This window comes from the organism of the source record quoted next, unplaced genomic scaffold (assembly GCF_019419815.1).
Source record: "Pyrus x bretschneideri cultivar Hongxiangsu unplaced genomic scaffold, Pyrus_bretschneideri_v1 Contig23, whole genome shotgun sequence".
Lineage (NCBI taxonomy): Eukaryota > Viridiplantae > Streptophyta > Magnoliopsida > Rosales > Rosaceae > Pyrus > Pyrus x bretschneideri.
Genome location: NW_025999535.1, coordinates 5,314,730 through 5,337,092, shown reverse-complemented (window position 1 = coordinate 5,337,092; position 22,363 = coordinate 5,314,730). Strand labels below are relative to the sequence as shown.

At 37.4% G+C, this 22,363-nt stretch overlaps 1 protein-coding gene across 1 annotated transcript; it reads right to left on the bottom strand.

Moving 5' to 3' along the window:
- Positions 1-547: 547 nt before the first annotated feature.
- LOC125478006 (ABC transporter G family member 9-like) lies at positions 548-4,360 on the bottom strand. The gene is made up of 4 exons (XM_048585629.1): positions 4,256-4,360; positions 3,144-3,915; positions 2,248-2,576; positions 548-1,513 (listed from the first exon to the last, which is right to left on the bottom strand). Exons 1-4 carry the CDS (start codon positions 4,358-4,360, stop codon positions 854-856), a joined length of 1,866 nt encoding a protein of 621 aa, XP_048441586.1. The 3' UTR covers positions 548-853.
- Between the last annotated feature and the right edge of the window lie 18,003 nt (positions 4,361-22,363).

Here is a 22,363-nt window from a genome sequence, read left to right as displayed (position 1 = left end):
TCTCACATGTCGACCCTCTATGGTTTATGGATAGTGTAATGAAGGATTACATTGTAGTCGAGCCATAAGTTTTGTATGTTCTCATTCGCTCGAGTGTGCTATGTTCCCTTTACTGAAAATTTTCCAATGTGGTTTTCTTTAATGTTATGTACAATGTGGGATAATCTACATACTTGTGGGACGAAAATTAAGCATCAAAGAAACCACTTCCCATGCATCCTAAACTCTAGAAAGTGTACCTAAAATGAAGTAATACATAGTTACTGATCACTACCATGTATCGTAGAGAAAATTTTGGTACCTCAAAACTTAGAACCTAAACAAACTCACAAACAATAGGGATGGAAGTTATGATACCGTACTTGAATGAGGGATTATTTTCTTGCAAGTAGCAAGGAAAGATGGTATCTTGCTTCTCTAGATGGACAAAGGATTATAACTAGAGGATACGAAAATTTCAACAACCGTTGATTTATAGAATAGGGACATTTAACTGAATCATGAATGAAATACCATTTTCAGCATTTAAAACAACAAAGCTTCTAACTGTTCTGAAAGTACTAGTCGTCACAATTTTATTCATAGATGTAATGTCAGAGTAGCCCACCAAATTTTACATGTTCTCTACCCCTGCTAATTAAATACTCTTATAGAAAATTTATATCTCACATGTGTCTCCCTATTTAGGATACAATCAAACCAAACAGGACATTAACTTCGGAAGCAAACATTATCCAAACGATCGAACTGGATATATAATCTAGAAGTTCTAATCATTTGTAAACCTCTTGTGTCTTACCCACAAACCAAATTAACTAGCTTGTAATATTTAATCCTCTTATTAACTAAGAGTCTAAGGGTACTTCTTTGTAACACCAATCCTCATGAGGGCTAAATAACCGATGAACCTGTAACCCACAAGCATAATGACCAAAGCAACCACAGCACTCGATTGTCCATTGAGACCAGAAGATTTTATAGTTGGGAAATCTCCAACTGAGCAAACCCTACCATCACATGGGTAGGTATCACTTTTCTTGTACTGAGAACTCAGCAAGAGCCTGTAGGTGTAGTTGCTTAGTGATATATATTTGATCCAAGAAATAAAAACAGGAGCATGTTGAACATAGTAGCCACCAGCTAGACTGAATGACAACATGATGATTGATGCGAGAACCGTTGCCTTTTTCTGATCCATAACCAAAGCCCCAATAGCAAGCCCCATGCCTTGAGCTACTAAAACACTGAGGAGCAGAGCGAACAAGGTGTGGAAAAAGTTTCCGGCCGATGGTTTGAGGCCTGCCATCCAGTATGCTACGGTGACAAATAGGGTTGGAAGAGCAAGTTCCATTGGGAGGTCAGCAACAATCCTTGACACGAAATAGGAGGAGAGTCTGTATGTACCTGAAGCTCTTTCTTTTTCTAGCATCTTGCGCTCCGGTGGAAAGGTGAAGAGCGCTTGGAACAGTGGGAAGAAACCCCAAAATCCAGTCATAAAGAAGAGAAGCCCAATCTGCACGCATACACAGCAGCACAAGATTATCAAGTTGCAAAAAATGGTTACAATGCTTAAGCATTGGTTTAAGTGATAATTTATGTCGTGCTATATGCATAAACCCAAATTTCAAAGTTATTGACATGTATATAAAACAAGTTGTAGAGATTTAGTATTATTTTTCTTTGGGTTTAATATGCAACCTATATTTTCCACAATTGTCCCAAACCCAGAAAAGGAACCACGTTGTTTTACCATTCTGAAGGATATCGATCAAAATAAAGGAAAAAAATAATGTTAGTAAATCACAGTAATGGAAACACATTATATATGTGACAAGTAAGGTTCTAAAAGACTTTAGGCGCTAGTTGGGCGGCGGGCTGGGCCCGCCTAAACACACTAGGTCTGTTGAGGCACCTGCCTAGACCATCTAGGTTGCGACTCACTTAGAAGAAAATAAATAACTTTCATTTGCATTCTATTTTTTTCAATAAATTGTAAGAGACTTGTTGAATACTTAAATTTCAAACGTCTGGGCATTAATCGGGGAAGTAACCAGCCGTCTAGCGCCTAGACGAGGATTTTTAGATCAGTGGAAGTTACGTTGAGACACAAACAATTCATAATTACTGCATTATGTGGTCTCCCTACTTTTACTAGAACATTATTAACACTAAATCTTGACCTAAAAATCCTATGAAACTAGATGCTGCAAATCCTAGAAAAATGAGATGACATAAGTTTTAGTATACCTGATCCTCCAGGTGTGCAATATCAGATTGCCACCATAGTAGGCCAACAAGAAGAGCCACAGCCAACACCTGACCAATCTTGAGACGAGAAAAGGCCTCATGCCTCCTCTCTTTCATTCCTCTCCTCAGCAACACAGAGCATTGCTGCCACCAAGTTGTGGACCATTTTCCAAACTTCTTGTCTTCTGCAGATCCCTCTTGAAATTGACTGCAGTTATTGGTTTCTTGAAGTTCAGTTTTCAATCTATCTAAAAGATTGCTTTTGTAGGCCAAGGCCAGACTCCGCTTCACCTTGCTCTTATTTTCATATGATCCATCAGGTGCCAGACCTGCAGAAAATGTAATATTTATTACTCTCACAAAATTTCAGAAACATGAGATATCCACTTTTAACACTCTTGTGGGCCAAAATCTAAGAGCTAACTTTCATGGTGAGAGTATACTAGCTACTAATTAATGTAACATTCCATGTCACGATACAGACTACGTATGCATAAAAAAACTTACAAATCGCATTGTATGATTGACCAAAAGGCTACACGGTTTACTTGTGCCACATAAGTCTTTCTCCCCAAACCTACATATAAAGTTTGTAAACTTGCACACACGTGCACTTATAAACACACCTGCATGCATGCTCACTTGTAGGGTTGCAAACACGAGATTAACTTATGGGGATGACAATAATTTCATTTTCTCATGGAATTTAATAATCAGAATTTGTTCCCCTAACAAACGTGACAAAGTTACAGACATTTCCAAGACATTTATAGGTTTTTATTAGGGTCTCTCCGATCAACCCTAATGGACTTCCTAGAAATTTACCTTAATTTGGAAGTTTACATGACAGCTGAAATAAGTAATTAAACAGCTACTCAATCAAATATGAAACGTACCATTAGCAAGGTCCAATAGAAAATCCGCAGGATTCATAGCGATCACGGGAGCGTACCCAATGCCCGAAAAATAGTCCATAACCTCCCCTGCCTTCCCAAAATACAAACAGTTCCCTTCCGATAACAGCATCACCTTATGAAACATGTAGAACAGCCTACTTGAAGGCTGATGTATAGTCATCACGATCGTCCTCCCACCACTTGCCAAATCCCATAGTGCCGATACAATTCGCTGCGCTGTTGTCGAATCAAGCCCCGACGTGGGTTCATCCAAGAAGAGCAAGCTAGGATTTACGAGTAATTCTTGCCCTATGCTAACCCTTCTTCTCTCCCCGCCCGAAATACCCCTCATGAACTGATCACCAACGGCGCTGTTCTTGCATTTGGTTAATTCGAGCTGTGTAATCACCGCATAGGCTTGCGTGACCTTGTCTCGCTTGGATAGCGTGTTGGGCAAGCGAAGAAGTGCCGTGAAGACTAGGGTTTCGGTCACGGTTAAATGCGGGTAGAGAAAATCGTCTTGGGTTACAAAGCCAGTGTTTCTTTTCATTGTGTTTGTGAAGGGTTTGTTGTTGTAGGTTATGGAACCACCAAGCTGGCCGCCAAGTCTACCTCCGAGTGCGGTTAGGAGGGTTGTTTTGCCACTTCCAGAGGGGCCGAGCATGGCTAGGATTTCGCTGGGTTTAACTAGGCCGTTGACGCTGTTTAAGATCACTTTCTCTTCGGACTTGGTGTTCTTTTTGGCTTTGATCTTGTAAACCACGTCTTCAAACTGTGATTTTGATCGAAATTTGAATACCCATTAGCTTAATTATGAAAAGGATAATGCTACGACCACCATTGCAAACCAAATGATGTGGTTTTTTATGATTAAATGATTACTTAAACGTTGATTAATGTGCTTATTTTCTATTGATGACATATTATTTGGTTTGCAAATTTGGTTTAAATTTTGATTTAACCTTATGAAAATACTATTAGGGGTTTTCAAGAAGAAAAAAAGAAAAAAGAAAATAGGATCTTGATCATCAATCTTGAGCTATTCAAATAAAAAAAGAAAATGCTTGATTTAATTTTTTGGTCCCAAAACCATATCTCCTATATTTATTTACCTTCACTGTGACTGGTTGAATGGCTTTCTTGAACATACCGGGGGTTTCACTGTCGGGCCTTCTATTAGTTTGAGACTCTATATCCACCACCATCTCTTGCTCCATGGTTGTGTATCTCAAGATCAACGAGCTATCCCTCCCTAAAACCCTAATCAAACCACTGACTTCTTCTTCTTCTTCTTTTTTTTTTTTTTTTTTTTTTTTTTTTTTTTTTGAGTTACAAAATTAAAGAGAAGATCAAATCAATAGCAGCTGATCCATCTCTCTCTTTCTCTCACACTACTAGAGACTATATGTTTTTTGCAAGCTATAGATAGAGTGCATATATAATTAACTAATTAACTATTGGGAAAGAAATGAGAAAAATAATTAAATTAAGAGTGCCGATCAAGTCATGCGAGAGAGATGAGAAATAACAGACGAGCCAGAGGGGACCAGTTTGATGGGTTCCGTGTTAACAGTTATGTACTCTCTTGTTTTCTGTTACAATGAGCCAGCACATGTTTATATATTGCATCAGATACCAGACCAATCTCCGCAACCCCACAACAACTCTACTTCTTATACCTCTACGACTTCTATTTATCATTTTAATTTCCCAAAACATACGTTCGCAAATTTAACAATGAGGATTGCACAAAAATGGCTAACTTAACCACAATGCGTAGCAAATTAAGAACCCTTTACTTACTTTGTGTAAATATTCTCTCTCCGTGGAAATTTAGTGGCAAAATAAAGAGATCATAGGGACTTGTGTGGAGCAAAATGGCTAGCTAGGCTAAAAGAATGGTGTATAATACATATGTGCATGTGTGACCACTTTTGCCTAGAATATTCTTCAAATCAACAAATTTTGACCATGGTGGGTATATAATTGTAGAAGTTTACTGGATTTGCCTGGTTACCTCAGGAAGTGGATCATTGGCCATTGTTTTTCAGCTTACTTATCACTGAGCATGTTACCCTTACCCACACTCAAATTAATGCTTAAAGATACTTCCACCATTGAGCTTTTATCAAACTTTATACTCATCTAAATCACTTTCTTAATCAAAAGAAAAAGTAGTCGGAGACGATTTTGTTATACAGTAAAAAAAAGCACATAGGTTTTCAATTTGGATAGTAATTATAAAACACAGTAATATAAGCATGGATAGTAATTATAAAACACAGTAATAAAAGCAAGATTGTCTTATACTCATTAATTTAGTTAATGAAATGCTAGTTGCTGTATTAGATGTTAATGGTCATTGGGACAGGATATTAATTTGTTTCCAAAATTCTTTGCATGGCAGTTTCCCATATCTTTTTCCACCGTGCGCGTTTATTAAGAGTGATTATTCTAATTGTCTTTAGAAAAGAAAAAGATGTTAGAGCAAAGAAGATGTCAAAACTGTCACATAAGAATAATACACGTTAAACTTGACAACCGTGGATAACCGTTTGAATGGAATCGATTTGAGGATGAAATTTCGTTTATTTTTTCAGATATGAGGAAAAACTGTGAATATTATTTGGTTACGGTTTTAGATATGGTTATAGAGGTTCCTAATCCCTATTCGACCCCGAATCCATCCCAAATAATTTAATAATATAATATACTCACAAGTATTGAAATTATTTGATAATTTGTTATATTTGACTTTGTCATCAATTAATTTTTTTTTTTCATGTAACCAATTTGTCTTAATTTACTATCTTATTTGGCTTATCATGAACATCTTTTTTTTTTTTTTTTTTTTTTTTAAATTTTTTTTTAATTTGAATGTGGATATTCAATGACGGAATTAGTATCAATTAAATTATAATTTGTTAGTTGAACACATAATTTTTTTGCATTGATGAAGATGGATGTAACCCAGTAATCGATGGAGAATCTGTTACCCAGTAGGTATGATTATGGATAATCCTGATGGTTAATTTGTGGTTATGGATATTGTTAATTTTTGGTAGTTATAGGGATGGATATGGAATTTCCATCCCCAAATGGAGCCATTTCCATCCTTACTGCCACATAGACATACAACAGTAGAAAATGGCAACAACTCTCTCCAACCGAGCCTTCTGTTTCTAACGTGGAGCAAAGTCAATTGACGTCAAGCCTTTTGCTTTCAAATTTGATAGCTGCTATCAAATTAATTTAATAATTTTTTAATAGGGGTGATGCAATTCATAATGAATGATGTTATGTGTTTTCAGTATTTGATTGGTTGTCTCAATAACTAGACCCCACAAAGAGATGAAACACATTATAGAATGATATTTTTATTTAACATATCGTGTGGAGCAAAAAATTGTACAAAATATCAAATTACCACATAAGCCATCAAATATTATTTTGATTTTTACATTTGATTTCTCTTTTAAAGATGCTCTTATTCTGGCTTTTGTCTATTGTGGACTTGTGTCTTTTGTCCATATCTTATGGTGGCGCTGGTGCAATCTATCATGGTGAAATTGGTAGTTTTTTTGGTGACTTTATTCCCAAAGTTTCTATTTTATTGGTTATTATTCATTTGTTTCTTTCACAGTTCCTCTTCAAAGCCATAACTTCATGTATTCAAAGGGTGTCCCGTACTAGTTGTGTTAATGATTTTGTGTGTAGAATCTCCCATGCAGCGAATTATAAAAAGGTGCCCCTATTTTGTCTAGGTAGCTTGGGATAGATAATGAGCTTGGGATAAATAATGAACAAGCGATTCATGACATATAATCATAATAGGTTGGTTTAGATCGATCTTAATCGGGTTATTATGATTGTTTTACGGGAAAACTAATGAAAATGGCTTGAAAACTTTGAGTTTTAATGATAAGGACAAAATAAAGGGTAAAATGAATAATACCAGGATTGACTTGTAAAAATGTAGTTTTTCGTTAAAGTGAACAGTACCGGAAGCTTTTCGTTAAAGTTCCATTGTTTTATTTCTATATTCATTCATAGATTAATGAATTAATTGATTGAAGTTTTTGGTTTTGGAGTGTTGGCACTAACACCCTTGAGGTTTATCGAGTTTTTACAAAACCCCTTCAAGTTCGAGACATTAGACTAACATCCCTTCAAGTTTTAATTCTCTTTCACATAACCCTTTGAATAAAAAAATCTTCTAATTTACCCTTATATTAAAAAAAAAAACTCAATTTTTTTATTGAACAAAAAATCTTTGTAAATATATTAAAAAAATATCAAATTAAAACATGGACAAAAAAAATTAAGAAAAAAAAAATTAATATATTGAAAAATATTTTATTTAAAATAAAGAAGTTGTTTTTTTCTTCCCCTCCCACCTCCATCTCCATTTCCTCCTTCTTTCTTCATCACTTCCTTCTCTCTCCATCATCACCACCGTTTCAAACTTTGAGCAACCACCTCCATCCGACCCTAGCTAACATTCTCATATTCTTCCCATTGGAAACCACCTCCATCACCCACCCATCACAGTCACCTGACTACCTTTCACCCCACAATCCGCAAAGGTATCCCTGATCCAGTAACATAAAGAACCAGTAGTGGTGGAGATGAAATCTGGAAGCTATGGCAGAACTCGAGCCCACTTCCTATAAATTAGATTCCTAGCACCACCACCAAAACCCCAAGTCCCCAAAATCCCTACCATCTTCCACCCCATCCGCCATTTCCACCCTAACCTGATTTCAGTACCAAATTATAGTTTTATTAGATAGAGATCGTTATTGGTTCGTTCAAGTTTGAATGGGTGGTGGTAATGAAGAAAGAAGGAGAAGATGGATGTGCTTGCTCGAGTGGGAGGGGAAGAAGAAGATGAACAGGTTTTGTTCAACAAAATATTTCTCTAACTCTAAAGACTCAATTCCTTTTGGAACTCTATTTTTATGGTAATTTCTGAGATGACCTGTTAACTTGACACGAAATTAACAGGTTTTCCGGTCGACACAATAACGAATCAGATCGTTATCGACTAACCTGATAAACATTTATTAAGCTAACGGGTCGGTCCAGATATACATGTGGGTAACCTGTTGCATAATAAGAAAAATATGGGGCTGATCACTTGGTCATTGGTTGAGTTTTCCCTCTCTTGTTTTCTCTCTCCCATACACTAACATTCTTGTTATTAAGGATCTGACTGCCACCACTTGGTCCTTCATTTTCTGTTTTAACATTACTAATGTCGGGGAGTTGGGATGATATGGGGCCGATCTCATTCTTCCCTTGTAAAAGATAACCCTTGCTCTAGAAGCTTTTGGGCCGTCACCTTAGTCAGGCAGTCGTTCTCATCAGCTCCTGAACATTGAAGAATCCCAACATTGGGATTGTAGAAGTTGGCTTCTGCAATGTTGGCTGTAGGGAGGAATGGCCGTGATTCGGCTTCCACCATCTCCCAAAATCCAAGTTTTGCTTCCTTTTCCTCATGGTAGACAACCACTTGTTGGTGTAAGGTAGATGGCACATAGAGACTTTAATGAATCCAATCTCTGCCCAATAAAGCTCCATAAGTGGAAGTACTGTCTACAACAAAAAAGGCCAACATGATTTGTTTAGAACCCAAGTTAACTTTTAATGGTAATATCCCATGAGTCCTAGTGATAGCTCCCGAGAAACTGGAAACTGTAAGATCTATGGGGATGAGATCTTCCTCACTTCTGCACACTCTCTGCATCTGCTTGTACGGCAGCACATTGACCATAGCTCCACCATCAATCAAGACCCTTTTGAAAGGTACTCCTTCCAAATAAGCAGTTACATATATGGGTTTGAGATGGTTGGCGTGGGCCAAATTCGGGCGGCCGAAGACTATTCTGTCAGAATACATTATCTCAGGCTTTTTCCTTAATTGCTCGAGCAAACCTGTCTGGCTGTTCTTATTGTCCTGCTTCTTCAACACTAACATGTGCCACCATAGGCTCTATCACCAAGTAATCACCCTCCATTGAGGCGGGTTGATCATGTTCGGCGAAAAACATGGTAGATAAAACATGTGTCATGTTTATGTGGAAGTTGCTAGGTTTAAGTACGTCTTCTCTCTTGCCTCGGATATGCTTTGTGAACTTATCCAACCAGTTTTGTGCTTCTTTTGGTAGCACTAGTTCGGGCACACCTCCTTCCTAAGTTGTGCCAAAATTCTGTACTTGGTCCATATTTTCATTAAGGGTATCAACCAGCATTGGTGAGGGTATCCCCCTCTTGGGCAAGATAGTTCCAAAACAGATTAGCTCTGGGCTCTACCTCGGGGTTGGTATTATCACCATATCTTCTTGAGCCCTTATCAGAATTCTGTATTTCCCAGGATGAGGAGTTTATGGCACATGATCTCCTTTCCCTTCGGTCTTGCTATTGGCATTCTTTACCTCTTTTTTACTCACCTAATGAAGTTAATTTCTCCCTCCATGAGGCACAGTCTCGAACTTTACGTTCTCCGAGGTTTCTAAAGCAGTGGGGACTTTCAATAAGTTCATGTGGGCCTCATGTTGCCTTTGGACCATCCTGACCATAAAGGCTCCCATTTCTTTAATAGGCCTTCCATCTTTTCTGACTATATACCATTTCCGCCCGAGTCGGGCAGGTTTCATCTTCATGACCAGGTTCACTGTCTTCCCTTTCAGTCTAATATCTCCACCGGTATAATTTGGCTAGGGTAGCCTCACATCTACCCATCTTGGTTTCTTGGCCTTCATGTCCTCCACTTCTTCAGAAGCTTCGTAATTTCTAAACACTTCTGACAAGTCCTTTGGTTGAGAGTCCCCTCCCAACCTTTGGAAGACATTCCTTGAGGTCTCTTTTTCAGTTGTCAGCAAGATACTTCTACGGCTTTTAGTTCTTCTTTCTCTCTTCTTTTGATAACTCCTAATTAATGATAGCTCCTACTACTAGTATTTCCAACTCACACTCACATTGGCATTTACTACACAATACCACTTCTTTGATTATGGCCGCTTTGGGCTTCTCAGGCAACTTGATAACTCATTCAGTTGGCCTATCAACTTGCCTTATTTCTGCTTTCACCTCCCAAGTGGCTTTCTCTTTCCCTTTCTCGGCCCATGTCAAGTTGATCATGTTTATTGGGGCTTCTGGAAAAGAATCAGTATCAACCATCATATTGCCCTGTGATTTTTCTAGCAACAATTTTCCTTTGATAATAAGGTCTTGTATCCAGTCTTTAAATTGGACACAATTGGTAATGGAATGGTTGAAGGTGTAGTGCAGCTTGTAATACTTATTTCCTCTTAATTCCTCGGGCTTAGGTAGTTTTTTGGTGCTGTCGGCCACAATCACTCTTGCCCGCACTAATTCTTCATAGATCTCTACTGCCTTGGTTAGATCGAAGGAATAACTTTAATACTTAGGGGGTTTCTTTGGTACAAATCCACCGTCATTCATGACCACCTTCTGGTCTTTAACCGGCTGGACCAATCTCTTCATTATCAAAGGCTTGAAGGGAGTGGTCATCTCTGCTGCACACATATCAATTCCATTTCTTCCACAACCATCATTCTCTTCTGGCTCCAACCCTTCAAACTCTATTTGATGAATGGTAGCCTTGTTTTTGTAGAATGGGGGTACTTTGGAGGAATGCTTTGCTTGCTGTTCCTCGATCAACAATTTCTCATACTTGGTGGCAACAATCACCAGTTCTTGCGACTCATTAAACTGCACATCATAAAACTTCTTCTTTAAGGGCAACCTTAAGGCTTTCTGAGCAATAGCTATAAGCTGGACGTGGTTGATAGGAAATTGGCATCTCATCATTTTCTTCCTAAACCTCATCATGAAGTCCTCGGTAGACTTATGCTCATATTGCTTCACCTCAACCACATCATTGATGGTCATTTCTGGCTCCATCTTGTAAAACTGCTCGTGGAAAGCCATCACCATTTGCCCCAGTTAGCAATAAAATATGGGGGTCAAAGAGAATACCACTGAGATGCTAACCTTGTCAATGAATTCCCAAACAACCTTAACTTATAGTTAGGATTGTCCTCAAATGCCACACAATGGTTGGAGAACTTGAAGATGTCATCCCTGGAGGACACATTGTTATCTTCTCCGCTGAATGTTGGGAATGCGGGCATCTTGAAGTTAAAAGGAAAGGGATTCTACTTATCAATGAACTCCAAGTAAAGCTTCTGATAAGTGACCCTAAACAGCGGGCGAGCTTGTGGCTGAGCATTTCTTACCACCATTCTTCTTAACTCAGCCAACTCATCTTTGAGTTGTTGATTGGCTATATTATTAGGTGGGGTATGAGGAAGTTCCCACTTCGGGCTGCGATCGTTGCCCGAGTTTATCTCCTTTCTTGCTTCGGGCTTCCTCAATTTGGCATTTCCTCCTTTAGTGTCCAATGATGGTGGCCTATAAGGAGGAGGCTTGTCTACCTTAGTAGGCTCTCATTTCCCGCTGGATTCCCCGATCAACTAGGGAATCCCATACTTCGTTCTTTCTTCCCCACTCTGCCCTTTACTGTTTAGTGAAAATAGGGGGCGGGCAATTCTGCTTCCAGAATTTTTTCCAACATCGGCTGAATAATTTCGAATCCTTCCTTGTTCTTTCCTTTTATTCCCCTTGTCCTCAAGTAAAGGAAATAAAGGAATAAATGGTTCCATCACAAGGCTAGCTTCTTTCATCATCTCTCTAGTACGACTATTTTCTAGAGTAGAGTACTCCAGATCTAGTCTTCTTTGCAGGTTCCATGTTAGGGAATAAGGTTTGCTTACTTCCCCTCTGGTTTCTAGAGAGATTTTCTCCATACACCTTAACACGACTACCATGATAGCCTGCAGGTCTTCATTTATGACATTTGCTCTTGATTTCTCAGAAGAAGTCGGGCTTTCCGTCAAGACAGGTCCTTGTAGATCTTTGGGGAGATTTGCCATGTTTGATCTTGGTATATACTGGGGTGGTTTTTTGTTCTGTTTTCCACCTGAAGGTTTGCTTACTAACTAAGGGCTTCCTCAATTTGTTCTGTTTTCCACCTGAATGTTTGACCTTGAGGCTCTTTCCTGGGGTGGTCCTTGTAGGCCTTGAGGCTCGCAATTAAAACTAACTAAGTGCTTAGGCGTGCCACTGCTATCTTAGTATGGCAGACGTAGAACAAGTGTGTTTAAGTCAATTACTTGCGCCCCAAGTTATTCTGACTTTTTGTTATCAAAGGATTGTCGTAGATGTGTTATGTCTACACTAAGTTCTTTTATGTGCCTTGAGATTAAGGACTTTTAGTTTGTTATCTTGTATGCTTTTAAAGGGTGGAAGTCTAGATCTGACTAAGCCATCGGTCTAGTTCCCATTCAGTCTTTTATGACAGTAAAACCACTAAGTGAACCAGATCTGAGAACTAATGGAACTTTTGATCATCAAATGACTGGAAATGGCTTGAATACATATTGGAGAATACATTATAATACCAGATCTATTAATTGAAAGACAAGACAAAGAGAGTCGGGCAAGATTTCACCTTGTCGGGCAAGGTTGAACATCTTACAGCCTCTTTTCTTTGTGGTTACAAAGGGTCGTGTGCTAAAAAGGGATGGATGGTAAGCAAGTTTACACGAGGGGATCGATACTACATCATCTAGAGAAGGTAGTAGAGCTTTTACACCGGACAAAAAATGTCTTTCTAAGGGAACTATTGCTAAAAAGGGGTTCGAGGGTACGAACTGGCATGAGAGCAGAGTTTGTATGCTTGTTTGTTTGATTGGTTGAGTGTCCTTGTCTTTAGGCCCTGTCTTCCCTTTTATAGCCATTTTGTCTTGGCTGTTGCAGGCTTGCCCGAAAGCACTTCAGTGAGTCATCATCTTTTTTACATGTTCTGCCATTAGAAAGTGCTTTTGGGCTGAGAGTAGGTTGATTTCCATCGGTTGTCATTTCTCTTGTAAGCACATAACCTTTGCATTAATGAGGAGCCATCATATTGTCTTGAGATGGATGGCTGGGCTTGGTGCTGGGCCTCGGCAAGTCTCCTCATGTTAGTTCATTTGGGCTTTCTTTTTTTTAAGTCCAAAGTTCAAATATTAACCTAAACAGCTTGGAGTCACCTTTCCATTGTAATCTGTCTGATGTGTTTTTTTTAAATCAACTATTTCTTTATATTTCAAATCAATTCTGACTATACAAAATTTATTTCCAATTGAATATCAAAGAATTCCGAATACGCTTAGTTGGACAAATTGATTTGTATGTATCTGTTCTAATTTGTTTTTGTACTTAGGAAATGTTGTATCCATGTTTTCATATCAAAAGATTCGAAGCTATGTTCTCCATGAGCATCATTACCTCTCGGCCTTCGTGTTGTGATTTCATTGCATAGTTTGATATTAGGGTTTATGACTATTTTACCAGATTATTATTGATTTACACTAGTAGTGGGAGGATGAATGGTCCTGATCTATCACAAATAGGATATTCTTTCTGGTTACAACTTACAACCAGTAAGATATTTTTGATAGTCATGTATCAGCATATTGTGTAAAATCCGTATAGTTCCTATGCAGACTACTTTCCTTTTCGGACTGAAGACCCTTTATATGTACATAGTCGAGCTCAAACCGTACCACGTCATGTTATTCTGCCGTTAAAGAAAAAATAAAATAAGGAAAATTAAAATGGTATATAGTATTGTCTAATTTAAAACGGTGAAGATATGATGGTCCTTGCAGTTTAGATAAGGTTTCACTTTACTCCATGTATTTAAGTTTCACAATGTAACCTTTTTAATTATTATTGTTGTTTGAACAAACTATTGGTCTGTAGTATCGTTTTTTAGTGGTGATTTTATGTGGTCTTGCTTTTTAAGATGGTTGTGTCCTCGCTCATCAGCGAAGATTAGTGTGTACACTGGTATAAGTTTGTCTCATCTATCGGTCTTGTGACATTGTATTGGTGCACCTGTACTTGTAGTGGCCGTGTAGGGGTTTTTAATTAATCGCTTATTTGTGCAAATTCATTGCAGATCAATGTGTTGGTCACTGAAGCAATGTACTCAATTGGCACCCTTGTATTTGTTTGTGATGATGAATGACATAACACTATTGTTTCTTGTAAAAAAAAAAAAAAAAAAAAAAAAGACATATATATATACACACACACATACACACACCTTAATTTCATTAAAAACTTCTACATAATTAGCATGTGAGTGACACACCAAAGGTAAATTAGACGTTTGCAAGGTGTACATCTCTCATTTCAGAACACTAGAGATGGCGACTCAATGAGAAGATTTCAAAACAAGGGAGATGGTGATGTCGTTAACGGCACTGCAAAAAATGGATAGAAAGCGACGGACAGACGGTGATATCTAGTTTCGTCAACAAAATCGATGCTTTTCCGTCTTCACCTCCTCTATTTAATTTCTCGATACACGTAAAGTTACTTGATAATATCCTATTTGTTTTCTTAGAAGAATTCAAAGAATTGAAATAGGCGAAACAATTCGTTTTTGCAGTCAAGAAAACAATGCCAACGAAGAAAAAATAAGGGATTCCATCAAATATTTTTAATATTTAATTTGATTTTGTTTTTATGTTGATTTATAGAAGTTTTTTTGTTTTCTTAAGTAATTAACTGTAAGGGTAAAATTCTCATTTTAGGATAGATTTTTTTTATCAAATGAGTTTATACGAAAGTGAATTAAAAAAAATGTTAGAGATATCACATTTGGTGTATTACATGATGTGACCAGTGATTTGTACATATCATGTCAATTAATAAGTACATAGTCTAATCTAACATTATCCGTGAATTAAAACTTTAAGAGATTCTAATGCAATTTTTATAAGACAATAAATTTCAGGATTGTCAGTGAAACTAGAATAACAACAGTAATATCAAAGAATGGTGGTTAAAAGTTGGCCAATGTGGAGCTGAGCTGCCGCCCCTCTACTTGAAGACTGTTAGTTCAAAGAATGGCGGATGGAGCGAAGAGAATTGTGTTGAATGAAACTTCTCCTTTATTTAATAACAAAATCAACGTACACAGCAACAAACAACCTGAAAAAGGAAAAAGATTATTGCATAGCACGAGGAGTCCAGGACAACTTGCATATCCAGAAAATAGAAAGCCAAGTTATATGTAGGAGATCGTTGGGAGGAAAGACAGATTACTACTATGGTGGTGGGTTTGGGAGTAGAAGTAATGGTGGCATTGGTGGGGCTCTGGGCAGTGTGTTTGCGGCCATTTCTATTTGCATTTGCAGGAGAGATGGTGGATGTCATGAAGTTCCATGTACGCGAGCTAATTAGGAGACGTACCCGTAGGCGCTCTTTTTCATCCTTCCAATAGTCACATTCGGGCGATTTAACAAGCGCTGATGCTCACCAGAAAAAGTGGACTTCTGGCGGACTTAGCAACTCATCAAGTGAAGAAATAAGGGATGTCCTTTTAGCTGTTCAATAATCCCCATTCTCTTCAACATTTTTCACTTATATTGTATCGAAGAGGAAGTGGCCAATGAGTTGATAACTTGATATACACGAGGATGTAATTTTTTGCAATGTTTGGATTTAATTAAGGAACAACGTAGTAGTTTTGACATGTATTGTGCTTGTACAGTATATGGATACATGCATTGTTAATTAGTTAATTTTATTGCGAGGTTTTATTTAACATGAGTAGTTTTCAGTGCCCATGAGATTAGAACGGAACTTCCTCGCATGGCTAGCTCAGAATCCCAATCCCAGTATTGCCATTTCTGGTTTGACTTGTTATTGATTAATTGTTTAGTCATGAAAGATTTCCCCTTGGGTATTTTGATAAGAGAATTGAATTATTGACTTGTCATTTAGCTTTAATATTTGGGTTATTTACACAATTTATAGAAAGACATTCTATAACTCCAACTAATTTAAGTGTCATACAAGGTACAAACACCAAACATTTATATAGTTGGGTTTTTGTTTTCCTATAATTCAATTTTTTTTCATGAATTTCAACCTTAAATAGAGTGGTTATTAATAAGAGAGGTATTCTTAATTGGATTATTTTTATAGGCAGACGTCATTAATCCTTGAATATGATCAATTTCCATTGGAGTTGCTCACGAACAACCTTAAATGTGTTTAAAGAGTTGGCCTGGCATGAGTTTACTAAAATATCTCAAAATTTGAGGAATTTGTCAGCGATGCAATCTGAACGGGCGGCAAGTTAACAAGACTGCAAATCGGAGGCCTCGAGGAACACGGCATTGGACTCTCTTTGTCTCTGTCTCTCCATACTCGGTCTATCCACCGCGCACCCCAACCCCCATTCCCAGTCAACTATCAATGCCCACTTCCTTGACTCGTACATAAGTCTCATCTAGATTCTCTTTTGATATCGACCAGGATAGTACTTTGATTACCGACCATTCAGAGCCTGTATTCTTCCAACGATAATATAGCATGTGTCATAAGTCCCGTTTGACAGCTCGTATCAGGGCTAGATAGAATTAATAATATGAATTCAGTCGTTTGATGCCTCTCGTATTAAATAGCACCGAACTATTTAACCGGTCCCACAATATCGTCCAAAAGACGTGTATTATTATACGGCCGTCTTCTCTTTCCTCTCTCTCTCGTGAACTTGTCTGCCCATCTGAATTGAAGAATTGGTATGCCGTTCTTCCTTTTGCTCTCCAACCCAACAACAACTCTCTAACTTTGATAGTGTTTTGTATGGTTTGTATGTTTGATTGATTTTTGAGGAAGGATATGCAAATGAAATGAAGAACTATCACGGAGAAAATTTTAGAGAAATAACAACTAAGAGGCTGTACATTGCAGCGGCTCTCAACAAAAAATTATTAACTTTCGACCAAACCAAAAAAAAAAAAAAAAAAAAACCACAAAAACAAAAAGCTATTAACTCTTTTGGATAGACACAATCTCAGCCTTACATTGAGGCTTTTAATCTAGACCCTACATCTGTCACTTGATTATTCATCACCACCATCACCACAACAAGAACAACTAGCAACAAAAAGCTAACAACTCTTTTGAACAGACACAATCTTAGCCTTACATTAATCTAGACCCTTCATCCATTACTTGACTGTTCAACATCACCACAACAACAACAGCTAGCAACAAAATGCTAACAACTCTTTTGGACAAACACAATCTCAGCCTTACATTGAGGCTCTTAATCTAGACCCTACATCTGTCACTTAACTATTCGACACAACGACAACAACAAAATACTAACTGTTAGATTTTAAATGAGAAAAACTAGCTGTTTGACTCTTGTAGCTACTGATTCTTCTTCTTTTAGGAATCCATAAACCATTTAAGTTCCAACACTCCTCTCTAAATTCTTTATGGTTTTGACTCCAAGCTGATCTTTGAGGTAGGTGAATCTTTCCTTTGGCAGTGTCTTAGCAGCCAGTTAGTTTCAGTTCTGCAATATAGTAACTCAATGATATTCTCCTGCAATGCATCTCTAATGAAGTGATAATTCCTTTAATGTGTCTTGTCTTCTAATGAAACATATGATTCTTAGTCATTGCTATGGTTGAGGTACAGTCACACTTCAATGGTGTAGGATCGACTTGCAGTTCACCAAAATCCTTGATAACAAACTTTAACCAAATTGCCTGTGATGTTGCTTCTACAACACTTAAATACTCAACTTCTTGTGGACAATGCAACACTTTGTTGCTTGACTGAGGCCCAAGAGAATACACCAGAACCAAAACTAATTGCATAAGCTGATGTAGTCTTCATGTCACCTTCACTTTCTCCCCAGTCACTATCACAGAAGCCAACTAGGATTGCAGACTAGCCTTTTTCATATTTGATTCCAAAATCAAGTGTTCATTGCACATACCATTTTACTGTAGAGACTTGAATCAACCGGTTCACTACCATCATCATTTTTTAGTTTCTTATTTGTAATTAGATGGGTACTCACTAGTTTACACCCATTGAGGCCAAATTTTTCCAACAATGTTTTAGCATACTTCTTCTGATGAATGAAGATGCTGTGGATTCTTGCACAACTCCATGTCCCAGAAAATAATGTGGATGCACCAAATATGTCATCTCATACTTCTTCATCATTTCCTCCTTGAATTCATTTACCATTTTCTCACAGTTTCTTGTGCCACATCATCAACATAGATTGATTAAATGAGTGTATTTGATCTATTTTTTGTTGTGGTATAAGGTGTTGCCTCACTAGGATTCTTCTTGAAGTCACACTTAGTGAAAGGAGAGTCAATTTCACTATACCAAGCTCGTGAAGCTTGTTTCAAGCCATATAGTGCTTTCTTAAGTTTGTAGACCTTGATTTCAAAATTTTCAACTTCAAAACCTTGTGGCTGGTTCACATACACTTCATCTTCTAGAACACCATTTAGAAAAGTTGATTTCACATTTAATTGATAGAAATTCCAGCCTTTTTGTGCAACCAATGCAATTAGTGTCCTAATGGTACCCAATTTTGTCATAGGTGCAAATGTCTCATCGAAGTCGATTTTAGGCTTTTGTGAGTAACCTTTAGCCTCTAACCTTGCTTTGTTCTTTTACATAGATCCATCCAAATTCAACTTGGCCTTATATACCTATTTTCCACCAATCACTGGTTTATCACTTGGTATGTCAACTAAATCCCAAGTTTCATTATTCTTTGTTATTAAATCTATTCTTTTATAACTTTCTTCCATGCTTTGCCTTTCTTTGCTTCCTGGAAGGTTTCCGGTTCAAGCACATTGTAATTGAGAATAGCATAGATGTCATTCAAGCTACTTATTCTAATCATTGGAGTTGAACTTAGGCTTAAGCTTTGTGGTTCTTCAATCTATGGGCTTAATCTTATAGACTGAGGGGTTTAAAGTGGAGTACTAGTTCTCACATCTTCATCACTTTCATTTGTTCCATTCTTGTTAGCTTCCAACTCACTGAGTTCAACTTAGAGAGAAATTTTGTCATATTCTTCTGCATTTATCTCCTAATTCCACAATGCCTTTTCATCAAAGATTACATCTCTTGAAAAATTATCTTTTGTGTTTTCATGTTGAATAACCTTTCTCATTGATTTCATATCGCACAAGTATACATTTTTTTTTCTGGATTCCTGCAACTTGTGTCTTAATTGTGATAGCACATGAGCATAGAACACTGAGCCAAAAACTCTCAGATGCTTAATGACAGAGTTTTAACCACTGTATACTTCAAATGGAGTTAGTTTGTCTACAACTTTAGTGGGACATCTATTCAAGAGATACACTGCAGTTTTAATAGCTTCTCCCAAAAATAGATAAGGCATTTTTTTTCTCATGTGATATAGACTTAATTAGCCATCTCAACTATAGTCATGTTCTTCCTTTTTGCAATATCATTTTGTTGTGGTGAATATATAATTGTGAGTTTCTTTTCTAGGCCCAAATCTTCACAAAATGTATTAAATTTCACTTTAGGTATATTCACCGTCCCTATCACTTCCTTATCTTCTTAATTTGGTGTCCACTTTGCAAATTCACCATTGCTTCAAACTTCTTGAAAATGTTGAATACTTCTGACTTAAGTATTAGGAAGTATTTGTTCCCTCTGACTATTGCAATCTGAACTAATTCTAGTGGTTTTGAAGCTCTACATGCCTTTCCTGCCTCAAGTATGTCTCTGTGATGTTTTCCAAGTACACATCATTCACAAGTTTCACTACAGTCTTTCATTTGAGGTAGACCTTGAACCATTTCATATTTTTGCAAATTCTTCAAACTCTGCTTATTGAAATGGCCAATCTTTGGTGCCATAGTTTTCCAAACAAAACCACATTTGCCTTTCTTGCCATCTCTTCAAAGTACCTCAAGAGTAGTAGGAAATTTTTGTTCTTCATTTCAACTTTTGTAACCAAGTTTGGCAGTGATCTATAATAAAATATTTCAACCATTTTACCACCAAATCACAGAAAATATCAATGCTCCATCATTTGACCAACACTAAGCAAACTGTCATCTAATCCAGGCACAATGATTACTTCTTTTATGTGTTTCCTCTTCTTTTGGCTTCAATGATGAGAGTACCTTTGCCATTGCTTTTATATGTTTTTGGAGACAAAAACTTTCCGAGTTTATCCCTACATCAGTTACAATTCAAATGCCAATATACATGTTACAAGCAATAAAACATCTTTGCATTTAATTCCTATATTAACTCACAAAATGCAATAATGACATAGTGCTTTAGGGAACCCAAAAAATATTAAATGTGTCACACAAGCTTAATAAGATAAAATGCTTACTTGGATTCTAGTTATCGGGTTTTAGTCACAAAAATAAATTATGTTAGGTTTTAATTAAAAAGAAATTGAATTTCAAGAAATAATGTCATATTGAAATAAAAAAAAATTAATAACTATCTATTTATAAATATACTGTTGTGGTCTATTTTATCTAACAAGAGGAAAGGGGCCATCGGCAAAGAGAGAAGAGAGAGAGATATGTTTGTAGAATTATGTAGAAGAATGTGTGTGTTTTTTCCTCCTACATAGTACCTTTATTTATAGTAATAAGAGGTAGACGAAATCCTTCATCCCTAAGGAATACAAGTGCATATAGGAAATAATAACTAGAATCAAATCTAATTTAGGATTTACACAATAATACTTAAACTAGAAAGCTTACAAAACTCCCCCTTGAGTGTGTAAATACTCAAGGTAGATTCAACATTATGTAGAAATTGAGGAAGTCGACTCGTCAACACTGATTCTGGGAACACGATATTCTCAACAAGGTAGGAACTTGCATAAGGAAGTAAGTCTCACTAAAAAATCCTATGGCTATGGTAAAAACCTAAGAAGGGACAAAATCCATAGTCTAAGGAAAAATGCGTGAGTAATGAAAAGTCAAATGAAATGCCTATGGGACGTCATCAAGGATATGATCAACCCAAGGTGGGAGCCTTGTTAAAACCTAGCTAGGTTGCTAAAACCCTATGGCTCCTAATCATAAGGAAAAAAAGTTCATTAAGATCAAACAAGTATTCTTCAGGATACTCCCCCTGAGTTTGACACAATTCCAAAGAGAACTAGTAATGTTACAACCTAGAAAGTTTACGCATGCCAATTCCATGAACAAGCTTCTGAAACGTCGTCTATCGTCGTCATTTGGTGAAGAGGTTGGCCAGATTGTCTTGTGAACGGATTTGCTTGACTTTAATCTTCTGAAGCTCTTGTTGTTGATGTGAGAAGAAGAACTTCGACGTAATGTACTTGGTGTTCTTGGTGTTGTCTCCTTTGATGTAACCCTTCTTGAGCTGTTCGATGCATACCGTGTTGTCTTCATAGATCATCGTTGGGACATCAACGACGGGGTAAAGATCGCAGCAGCTTCGAATATGGCCCACAACTGCTCTCAACCAAAAGCGTTCCCGAGTTGCTTCATATAAGGTTAGATAAAGTGGCAACTAAGGTCTGTTTAGTTGACCAACAACAGATTGCGATGCCTCCAACAATAAAGACATAACCCGTTTGAGAGCGTACCTTGTGTGGATCAGATAAGTATCTTGCATTGACATAACCAACAAGGCGAGAATCGAGTCGAGATAAGAGGGGTGCATTATCACTCGAGGATCCATATGGATAGAACAAGCCTAAATCCACAGTACTCTTACAGTAGAGGAAAATTTCTTTAACACCAATCCAGTTCTGCGCGTTGGTGCATTATTATATCTTACCAAAAGATTAACAAAGAAAGAGATGTCGAGTCTAGTGCATTAAGCTAAGTACAATAAATCATCTATCGCACTTAGATATGGAACTTCAGGCTTCAAAATCTCTTTATCATCCTCATTCGGACCGAAGGGATCTCGTTTTGCATCTAGTGATCGAACGACCATAAGAGTACTTGAAGGCTTCGCTTTATCCTTGTTAAAGTGGCACAACACCTTCTGGGTGTAGTTCGTTTGATGTGCTAAGATTCCATCTGAACGATGCTCTATCTTGAGACTAAGACAATATCAAGTCTTTCCTAGATGTTTCATCTCAAATTTTGACTTCAGGTGCGCGATAGTTCTTGGGCATTGTTTTGGAGTTTCGATAAGATTCATGTCATCGACATATACTGCAACAATCGCAAAACTGAAATATGACTACTTAATGAACACACAAGGGCATATTTCGTTGTTCATATATCCCTGACTAGTCAAATAATCACTTAGACGGT